The sequence below is a fragment of the Oncorhynchus keta genome, chromosome 1 (assembly GCF_023373465.1).
Source record: "Oncorhynchus keta strain PuntledgeMale-10-30-2019 chromosome 1, Oket_V2, whole genome shotgun sequence".
Taxonomy (NCBI): Eukaryota; Metazoa; Chordata; class Actinopteri; order Salmoniformes; family Salmonidae; genus Oncorhynchus; species Oncorhynchus keta.
Window position 1 is genome coordinate 79,443,844 of NC_068421.1, and position 11,144 is coordinate 79,454,987.

Consider the following 11,144-nt stretch of genomic DNA (forward strand, 5'->3'; position numbering starts at 1 on the left):
GCTGTGACTGCATGAAACCTGACTGTGGCCGTATATTGTGCACTACTTTCCACCAAGGCCCTGGGTTAGAACGTCATTTGGGACATAGCCTCTGTCTCTGGTTGTAATGGCCTGACCAGTTGGCATCGGGTTTCTTCCAAATGTTTCAATTAAATTGTACAGTAGGGCTCCTGCTTACTGAACGTCAAAAGAAAACATTTATCTTCCTCCCACCCTCTATTTTAATTTGCTCCCTCCCCTACCCCGTCCCCCCCCCCTCCAGCTGACAATGGGTTGAACCCAGTGTGGGTTCAGAGGCAGTTTGTGTTTGACGTCCATAATCCGTCCTTCTCCTTCCTGCGTTTCTTGGTCTATGAGGAGGACATGTTTTCTGACCCCAACTTCCTGGCTCAGGCAATCTACCCTGTCCGCTCACTAAGAACAGGTTGGTGTGTGTGCGTGTGTGTGTTTTCGGAAGTGTGTGTAGATATATCACAGTAGATAATATTATATCATAATACTATAGTATATTAACTGTCTGTGTGTGTGGTGACTTGTCAGGCTACAGGAGTGTTCCACTAAAGAACAGTTACAGTGAAGAGTTGGAGCTGGCTTCTCTGCTGGTTCACATTGAGATTGTCAACGCCAAGGTAATCCCCGAACAAACTCACATTTATTTTTTTTATTTTTTAAAAATTTGTAAAAATTTAACCTTTATTTAACTAGGCAAGTCAGGTAAGAACAAATTCTTATTTACAATGACGGCCTACTACGACCAAAGCCGGACGACGCTGGGCCAATTGTGCACCGCCCTATGGGTCTCCCAATCACAGCCGGTTGTGATACAGCCTGGATTCGAACCAGGGTGTCTGTAGTGACGCCTCTAGCGCTGAGATGCAGTGGCTTAGACTGCTGCGGCACTCTGGAGTCCAATCCATATATTATTATATAATCATACTGCCTGTGTCCCAAATGGAACCCTACTTCCTATGCAGTGCACTACTTTTGACCAGGTCCCATGGAGCTATGGTCAAAAGTAGTGTATTATAAAGGGCAGGTTTATTCAACTCTTACCCCACGAGGTCTGGAGCCTGCTGGAGTTGAGTTTGAGCTGTATAGGGAGCCATTTGGAAGAACATCAGTGCCTTAGTGTTCTAATGGTTCTAACAGCATCACGCCACCACTCTGTGTTCTGATTGGATGATTAACAGGAGGAAGATGATCAGAACCTGTACTCGTCCATCCAAAGGCTGAGAGACCGCACCAGTGAGCTGTCCAATCAGGTGTCAGTTCTGGAGAGGGCGGGGTCAGGAGGTGACCACAGCTATCAGCAGAGTCTGGAGGAGCTGAGAGCAGCACAAGATCAGCTCAGTGAACTAGTGGAGACACGCAACCACAGGTAATAACACATACACACACACACCTTCACACAGACCCTCTCTCTGTAACTGCTCTGTCTCTGCCTCCCATCTACAGGCTGATTGAGAAGAAGAGGAGGGAGAAGTTGAGGCAGCAAGTGGGGGCCAAGCGGAACTAAAATGCCCATCTGACCACCAACCAACCAGTCCCCCTCTACTGCTGCACACTGATGATCTTACACCCATGGAAAGACAATTCAATCTACCAATAACTGGATTACCCCTGCTATAAGTGTGCATAGACTACACAGAGATGCACAGTGTGTTGGATAAAAAGAGACAAAAAAAACACTCATCTCATGGAACAAAAACCTTCAGAAATGGAACATAGAATGACAAAAGGGATATAAAATAATTCAGTGTTCTGAACAGCGAAGTCAGATAAACTGAACTGACCTGAGAGTAGCGGTGTTCTAATCTATAAGGAGAATACACAGGATATGTATCCCAAATGGCACCCGATTCCCTATATAGTGCACTACCTTTGACCAGGGCCCATAGGGGTGTGGTGCACTACTGTAGATAGGGAATAGGGTGCCATTTGGGATACAACCATAGCCTCTAAGAGAGTACGGTAGTGTCAGAGAGTCAACCATTAGTATAGGCGTAATCCAGACTCAAAATCTCTCCATGCTACAACTGAAAACTGGAATAATATTATTTTATTGACCACAGAGGAGCTATGAGAGTGAGAATCTACTATATTGGCCGTGGCACAAAAATGGCTAAAGAGAGAAAATGGGAACCACTACTCATGGACTGGCTTTGAAAGGGCTTTTAAATGGGAGCAGGACCACATCTTTTCCTCAAAGACTAAAGTCTTCTTCTCCTATCCTGGGGCAGCAGACTGACTAACAGCAGGGACTGGAGTCTAATGCCCTCTAGTGTTAGTGATGTGGTATTGTTTCCAAAAATAGACCCCTCTTCCGTTACCTGGGAGAGTATAAACAGGACTTTTATTACTGTGTTCATTAGAGACTTACTAACACTGCATGTCATATTGTCATGTATTTTTTAAAGGGCTTTTCAGTATACTATAATATACTAAAATATACTATAATATAATACACTACCTTTTAAGGAGCAAGAGGAGAAGCAGAGCAGGAGAGAGAGAGGGGGGGAGGGAGGGAGAGAGAGAGAGAGGGGGGAGAAAGAGAGAGTATACCAGAAATATAAGTAATCTCTCACCACAGGACTGTCTTGAACCTATAGGTTTTCTTCAGGTCTGTGTTTCCTGGCTATGCTGATCGGATCAGAAAAACATGGTGTGGGTCTCAAATGTCACCCTGTTCTCTATATAGCGCACACCTTTTGACCAGAGCCCCTAATCAAAAGTAGTGCACTGGGGAATAGGGTGCCATTTGGGATGCAACAATGGCAAACAAGGGCTATCTATAACTTTGACCTTACTGCAACTTGTCACATTTACAGATCCTAGCCACCAAGTTGTTGTTAAAGGAAAAATCCACTCAAATACTACACTGAACACAAATATAAAAGCAACATGCAACAATTTCAAAGATTTTACTGATTTACAATTCATACAAGGAATTAAGTCAATTTAAATAAATAAATGAGGCCCTAATCTATGGATTTCACATGACTGGGCAGGAGTGCAGCCATGGGCGGGGCTGTGAGGGCATAGGTCCACCTACTGGGGAGCCAGGGCCAGCCATGGGCGGGGCTGTGAGGGCATAGGTCCACCTACTGGGGAGCCAGGGCCAGCCATGGGCGGGGCTGTGAGGGCATAGGTCCACCTACTGGGGAGCCAGGGCCAGCCATGGGCGGGGCTGGGAGGGCATAGGTCCACCTACTGGAGAGCCAGTCCCAGCCATGGGCGGGGCTGGGAGGGCATAGGTCCACCTACTGGGGAGCCAGGGCCAGCCATGGGCGGGGCTGGGAGGGCATAGGTCCACCTACTGGGGAGCCAGTCCCAGCCATGGGCGGGGCTGGGAGGGCATAGGTCCACCTACTGGGAGCCAGTCCCAGCCATGGGCGGGGCTGGGAGGGCATAGGTCCACCTACTGGGAGCCAGGGCCAGCCATGGGCGGGGCTGGGAGGGCGTGGTCCACCTACTGGGGCCAGTCCCAGCCATGGGCGGGGCTGTGAGGGCATAGGTCCACCTACTGGGGAGCCAGGGCCAGCCATGGGCGGGGCTGTGAGGGCATAGGTCCACCTACTGGGAGCCAGGGCCAGCCATGGGCGGGGCTGTGAGGGCATAGGTCCACCTACTGGAGAGCCAGGGCCAGCCATGGGCGGGGCTGGGAGGGCGTAGGTCCACCTACTGGGGAGCCAGTCCCAGCCATGGGCGGGGCTGGGAGGGCATAGGTCCACCTACTGGAGAGCCAGGGCCAGCCATGGGCGGGGCTGGGAGGGCGTAGGTCCACCTACTGGGGAGCCAGTCCCAGCCATGGGCGGGGCTGTGAGGGCATAGGTCCACCTACTGGGGAGCCAGGGCCAGCCATGGGCGGGGCTGTGAGGGCATAGGTCCACCTACTGGAGAGCCAGGGCCAGCCATGGGCGGGGCTGTGAGGGCATAGGTCCACCTACTGGAGAGCCAGTCCCAGCCATGGGCGGGGCTGTGAGGGCATAGGTCCACCTACTGGGGAGCCAGGGCCAGCCATGGGCGGGGCTGGGAGGGCATAGGTCCACCTACTGGGGAGCCAGGGTCAGCCATGGGCGGGGCTGTGAGGGCATAGGTCCACCTACTGGGGAGCCAGGGCCAGCCATGGGCGGGGCTGGGAGGGCATAGGTCCACCCACTGGGGAGCCAGGGCCAGCCATGGGCGGGGCTGGGAGGGCGTAGGTCCACCTACTGGGGAGCCAGTCCCAGCCATGGGCGGGGCTGGGAGGGCATAGGTCCACCTACTGGAGAGCCAGGGCCAGCCATGGGCGGGGCTGGGAGGGCATAGGTCCACCTACTGGGGAGCCAGTCCCAGCCATGGGCGGGGCTGTGAGGGCATAGGTCCACCTACTGGAGAGCCAGGGCCAGCCATGGGCGGGGCTGGGAGGGCATAGGTCCACCTACTGGGGAGCCAGGGCCAGCCATGGGCGGGGCTGTGAGGGCATAGGTCCACCTACTGGGGAGCCAGGGCCAGCCATGGGCGGGGCTGTGAGGGCATAGGTCCACCTACTGGGGAGCCAGGGCCAGCCATGGGCGGGGCTGTGAGGGCATAGGTCCACCTACTGGGAGCCAGGGCCAGCCATGGGCGGGGCTGGGAGGGCATAGGTCCACCTACTGGGGAGCCAGGGCCAGCCATGGGCGGGGCTGGGAGGGCATAGGTCCACCTACTGGGGAGCCAGGGCCAGCCATGGGCGGGGCTGTGAGGGCATAGGTCCACCTACTGGGGAGCCAGGGCCAGCCATGGGCGGGGCTGGGAGGGCATAGGTCCACCTACTGGGGAGCCAGGGCCAGCCATGGGCGGGGCTGGGAGGGCATAGGTCCACCCACTGGGGAGCCAGTCCCAGCCAATCAGAATGAGTTTTTCCCACAAAAGGGCTTTATTGCAGACAGAAATACTCATCAGCAGAAAATAAGCTTTTTGTGTAGAAGATTTCTGGAATCTTTTATTTCAGCTTATGGAACATGGGACCAACACTTTACATGTTGTGCTGAAAATGTTTTGCATGTCATCAGTCAAGTTTTCAACATATTGGAATTTCAAAAAGCAAAGTGTCAGTTGCACATCATATGATGCTTCTTGGAAAAGGACCCATAAGTATTTCACTAGTCTACACCTGTTGTTTACGAAGCATTTGAAAAATAAAATGTGATTTGATACAGTCCCAAAATGTGTTGCATGTCACCAGTCACGTTTTCAAGATATAGGATTTTCAACAATGCAGTTAAAGATAAATAATAACAAATATATATTTTTTTGAAATAGTGGCTATATACAGGGAATACCAGTACCGAGTTGATATGAAGGGGTACGAGATAATTGAGGTAGCTACATATTCAGTAGGTAGGCATAAAGTGACTAGGCAACAGGATAGATCATAGACAGTAGCAGGCTGCCAGCAGCGTGTGTGTGTGTTGTGTCAGTGTGCATGTGTACGGTTATGTGTATATGTGTGTGTTGGGATGTCAGTGTAAGTATGTGTGAGTCAGTGGAGGCTTCTGAAGGGAGGACAGCTCATAATAATGGATGGAACTGCACAAATGGAGTAGCATCAAACCATGTGTTTGATAACATTCCCCTAATTCCGCTCCAGCCATTACCACGAGCCCGTCCTCCCCAGTTGGTGTGAGTCACTGGTGTGAGTGTGTGTGTCCAGTGTGTGTGTCCAGTGTGTGTGTCCAGTGTGTGTCCAGTGTGTGTGTCCAGTGTGTGTGTGTGTCCAGTGTGTGTGTCCAGTGTGTGTCCAGTGTGTGTGTCCAGTGTGTTTGTCCAGTGTGTGTGTCCAGTGTGTGTGTCCAGTGTGTGTGTCCAGTGTGTGTGTCCAGTGTGTTTGTCCAGTGTGTGTGTCCAGTGTGTGTGTCCAGTGTGTTTGTCCAGTGTGTGTGTCCAGTGTGTGTGCATAGAGTCAGTGCAAGAGAGTTGCAAAAAAGGGTCAAATAAGGTAGTCCGGGTATTCATTTGATGAGCTGTGGTCCTTCTGTAGCTCAGTTGGTAGAGCATGGCGCTTGTAACGCCAGGGTAGTGGGTTCGATTCCAAAAAGGGACCACCCATACGTAGAATGTATGCACACATGACTGTAAGTCGCTTTGGATAAAAGCTTGTTTGCTAAATGGCATATATTATATATTTATAGCTGTTTAGCAGTCTTGTTTAGCAGTCTTGTTTAACAGTCTTGTTTAGCAGTCTTGTTTAACAGTCTTGTTTAGCAGTCTTGTTTAACAGTCTTGTTTAACAGTCTTGTTTAACAGTCTTGTTTAGCAGTCTTGTTTAACAGTCTTGTTTAACAGTCTTGTTTAGCAGTCTTGTTTAACAGTCTTGTTTAGCAGTCTTGTTTAACAGTCTTGTTTAGCAGTCTTGTTTAGCCGTCTTGTTTAGCCGTCTTGTTTAGCGGTCTTGTTTAGCGGTCTTGTTTAACAGTCTTGTTTAACAGTCTTGTTTAACAGTCTTGTTTAGCAGTCTTGTTTAACAGTCTTGTTTAACAGTCTTGTTTAGCAGTCTTGTTTAGCAGTCTTGTTTAACAGTCTTGTTTAACAGTCTTGTTTGGCAGTCTTGTTTAGCAGTCTTGTTTAGCAGTCTTGTTTAACAGTCTTGTTTAGCAGTCTTGTTTAGCAACCTTATGGCTTCGGGGTAGAAGCTGTTCAGGGTCCTGTTGTTTCCAGACTTGGTGCACGGGTACCGCTTGCCATGCGGTATCAGAGAGAACTGTCTATGCCTTGGGTGGCTGGAGTCTTTGACAATTATTTGGGCCTTCCTCTGACCCTGCCTGGTATAGAGGTCCTGGATGGCTAGGAGCTCAGCTCCGGCGATGTACTGGGCTGCACTCTTCGTCCTCTGTAGCGCCTTGCGGTCGGGAGCCTTGCAGTTGCCGTACCAAGTGGTGATTCAGCCAGTCAATATGTTCTCAATGGTGCAGCTGTAGAACTTTTTAAGGATCTGAGGGCCTGTGCCAAATCTTTTAAACTTCCTGAGGGGGAAAAGGCGCTGTCGTGCCCTCTTCACAACTGTGTTGGTGTGTGTGGACCATGTTAAACCCTTAATTCCGTAATATCAAAAGTGGACTAAAGATAGTTTTTGAGTGGATTTTTAAGGGGTAAGGTCAGGTTTTGTTGGTATTTCTAATCAAAGGGGGCTGATTAATCTGACTTTTAATCTGTTGTTTGGGGGGCAACTTCAACCCAAGTAACGCTTCAACCTCTGAATCCCAAATGGCACCTTATTACCTTCACAGTGCACTGTCTTTCAAAACTAGAGCACTATAGGGGATAGGGTGTCATTTGGGATGCATACCCTGTCTTTCTATTCTTCCCTCTTTGACCCTCCTGTCCATCTCCATCAGTTCCTTTATCTACTAATTCTTCATTGTATGTACCTGTTTTATTTATCACACAGGTATACTGTCAGAACCTGTTTAAAAAAAGAAAGAACATATAGCTATATATGATAATGGACTTCAGAGCAGGCTGAAGATACTGTAGCTTACTTTATATATGTATAATAATAGCGGAAATAAATGTCCCCATTCCCTTCTCTTAACCCCTACTTTACATTGTAGTTTGAACGGGTGAAACAGCATCCACTGGTGGCTGTTCAGGCTAACTACAATGCAGCTTCTAGACCTAGGGGCTTCTATGTCAAACTCGCCAATAACTCTCTGTATTCATATGCTGACTGTCCAGTATTATTACTCTGTTAGTAAAACCATGTGTACGTTTCCATTTAAAATAAAGCTGTTTCAGGTAGATACTCATAATTTGCTGTATTTATTTCTTCAAATGTCTTATTATAACGTTTAAAACCTGTTTTAGGTTTGCTGAGTGGACGAAGTCTGGATATTTTGGGGATTGGTTGAAGATCGATCTTTGGGTATTTATTTGGTTGGTTTGGCCTATTATGCTAGAAATGATTCATTACTTTAGTGATTTGTATTAGCTGTAAAAACCATGATCCCGTACAGTGTAAACTACATATTTTGATGTTGTAAAAAATAACATTGTTTGATAAAGACTTTTTTTCTTCATATTTAAGAATCCCCATTAGCTGCTGCCAAGGTAGCAGCTACTCTCCCTGGGTCCAGCAACATTAAGGCAGTTATATACAATTTAAAATATTACATTTCATAACACTTTACCCAATACATTTAGCGTGTTCCCTCAGGCCACTACTTCACTATCACATATTTACAATACAACACCCATGTCTACGTGTGTTTAGAGTGCGTGTCTTATCATGTGTGTGTGTGTGTGTGTGTGTGTGTCTTCACAGTCACCGCTGTTCCATAAGGTGTATTTTTATCTGTTTGTTAAATCAGATTTTATAGCTTGCACCAGTTACCTGATGTGGAATAGAGTTCCATGTTGCCATGGCTCTGTGTAGTACTATGCGCCTCCCACAGTCTGTTCTTTACTTGGGGATTGTAAAGAGGGCACTGTCTTAGGCATCTCACATAGCGCTGTTTTAGGCATCTCACAGTACGGACATTGCAATTTATTGCCCTGGCCACATCTGCAGTCCTCATGCCTCTTTGCAGCATGCCTAAGGCACGTCCACGCAGATGAGCAGGGACCCTGGGCATGTTTATTTTGGTGTTTTTCAGAGTAGTAGAAAGGCCTCTTTTAGTGTCCTAAGTTTTCATAACTGTGACCTTAATTGCCTACCATCTGTAAGCTGTTAGTGTCTTAACGACCATTCCACAGAAGCATGTTCATTAATTCTTTATGGTTCATTGAACAAGCATGGGAAACAGTGTTTAAACCCTTTACGATGAAGATCTGTGGAGTTATTTGGATTTTTCTTTTTTTGCTGAATATATAAAGCATAACAGCTGCACCAACACATAGGTACTCACACCACCAACGGACATGGGAACAATAACCGACAAAGACAGAGGGAACAGAGGGCACATATATCACATACTAATCAGGGGAAATGGGAACCAGGTGTGTGTAATCAGACAAGACATTCCAGGTTGATGATAATGAATCCAGTTCAGTGATGCCTAGAAAGCCGGTGATGTAGACCTCCAGAACTGGTGAACAGAATGAGCAGCAGTACCGGGGGGATCCTTGACAGTTAGTGCCACTGTGCCTTCAGAGCCTTCTTGACCGCCAAGAGTTCCTGGTCCCCTATGTCATAGTTCTTCTGGGCGGGGCTCAGCTGCTTAGAGTAGAAAGTGCAGGGCTGCAGCTTTGAAGGGGTTCCTGTACGCTCTTCCCCGAATCCTACTTCGGATGACCTGATGCGTTGCTCCTCCATCTCCACTCCCTCCGTGGAGATGAGCCCAAAAAGGACACAGACCGCTGGAAAAACAAACATTTATCCTGTTTAACATGTATATAGATCATACTCCAACAGTCTTCTCAGCACAGACCTGACTAACGAGACAAGCTAGACGCGGTCAGCAAAATAGACCAAGATGTTGTCTATATAGACCACTACGCCCCGTCCCAGCAGGTCCCGAAACACTTTGTTGATGAAGGCCTGGAATACTGAAGGAGCATTAGACAGGCCAAAGGGCATTACGAGATACTTGTAATACTCACATTTGTTCGATGATGGTTGGGATGAGTGGTAAAGGATAGCTGAACTTGACGGTGGCCTTGTTCAGTGTTCTATAATCAATGTAGGAGCGCAGTCCCTCATATTTCTTCTTGACAAAAAAAGAAGCTTGAGGAGGCTGGTGATTTAGAGGGGCGGAAAAAACTCTGCTGGAGACTCTCCTTTACATACATCTCCATGTCCTCAGTCTCTGCATAGGAGAGGGGATAGACATGTCCTCTCAGGAGGGATGCGTCAGACAACAGGTCCTGGGCACAGTCCCAGGGGCGATGGGGAGGCAGGCGTGCAGCCTGGGTCTTTGAGAAAACCCAGTGCAGATCCTGGTACTCCTATGGTAAATCCAGTTGAGGAGCACAGTCCGGACTTTCCACCGTAGTGGTGTTGACAGACACCTCGAGACACCTCCCCTGACACTCCTGCAACCAACCCAGCAGTCTCCTCTCAGAACAGGAAATAACAGGGTTATGCCAACTCAACCAGGGAAGACCTAAAACAATGGGATGCGTGGGGGTGTCTATAATCAAGAAAGTGATCTGCTCTGAATGAGTGTCATGGATCAGCAAAGAAACAGGAACAGTAATGTGATGTATGAGCCCTGTCCCTATTGGACAATATTCCAGTGCTCGATCTGGATTGGGTGACTGTAGGGGAACCAAAGGAATGCGTAATGCAGTGGCCAGTGCGCTATCTAAGAGATTCTCGGCAGCTCCGGAATCAATCAGAGCCAACTGGAGTGAAGGGCTGTGGAATTTAATGGGAAAACACACTGATTGATTCGACAGACAAGGGCTAGGGAATTTAATGGGAAAACACACTGGTTGATTTGACAGAAAAGGGCTAGGGAATTTAATGGGAAAACACACTGATTGATTCGACAGACAAGGGCTAGGGAATTTAATGGGAAAACACACTGGTTGATTTGACAGACAAGGGCTAGGGAATTTAATGGGAAAACACACTGGTTGATTTGACAGACAAGGGCTAGGGAATTTAATGGGAAAACACACTGGTTGATTTGACAGACAAGGGCTAGGGAATTTAATGGGAAAACACACTGATTGATTCGACAGACAAGGAGAGGAAACCTTGCACACTCTTTAGTAGGCTTAGATTGAAAACATGGAAAATAGGAGTGGCAATACACCTCTATTATCCTCAGTCATTTTCCATCCAAGTTGTCAGACCCCGGTGGCTTGTCATTGTTGATAGACAACAATCATTTCTTCACTTCTTCCACACTCATTTTACGGAATTCAAAATTATAGTGCTTGTCTTTCATAATTTGATCAGCTATACTTGGATATGTAGTGTCAGCGTTTGTTGTTGGCATGTCATGCATAAATGTGCTAATCTTGCCAATGAATAAATGATTAGTGATTGGCAATATCAGTGGGTTTTGTGATGAAGGAAACATCTGATTCAATAAATGATCAATGAATTGCCCCAAATTTCAAATAAGGTGCTCCAAAGTGTTTTACTATCATTCTTTATGTCCTTTATATTTGTTTCATAGTATAGTTTCTTCTTTTTTTTATTCAGTTTAGTCACATGATTTCTCAATTTGCACTAT

The 11,144-nt window shown here is 47.5% G+C and overlaps 1 protein-coding gene across 1 annotated transcript in view; it reads left to right on the forward strand.

Moving 5' to 3' along the window:
• The window catches only part of LOC118372761 (1-phosphatidylinositol 4,5-bisphosphate phosphodiesterase gamma-1-like), an 82,355-nt gene extending 76,308 nt beyond the window's left edge, over positions 1-6,047 (forward strand). The window contains exons 31-38 of the mRNA XM_052461605.1: positions 263-424; positions 541-629; positions 1,191-1,378; positions 1,456-3,148; positions 3,620-4,149; positions 4,309-4,361; positions 4,415-4,573; positions 4,679-6,047. Coding sequence (XP_052317565.1) covers positions 263-424; positions 541-629; positions 1,191-1,378; positions 1,456-1,516 — 500 coding nt within the window. The 3' untranslated portion in view covers positions 1,517-3,148; positions 3,620-4,149; positions 4,309-4,361; positions 4,415-4,573; positions 4,679-6,047. The remainder of the gene's footprint in view (positions 1-262; positions 425-540; positions 630-1,190; positions 1,379-1,455; positions 3,149-3,619; positions 4,150-4,308; positions 4,362-4,414; positions 4,574-4,678) is intronic.
• The last annotated feature ends 5,097 nt before the right edge of the window (positions 6,048-11,144 follow it).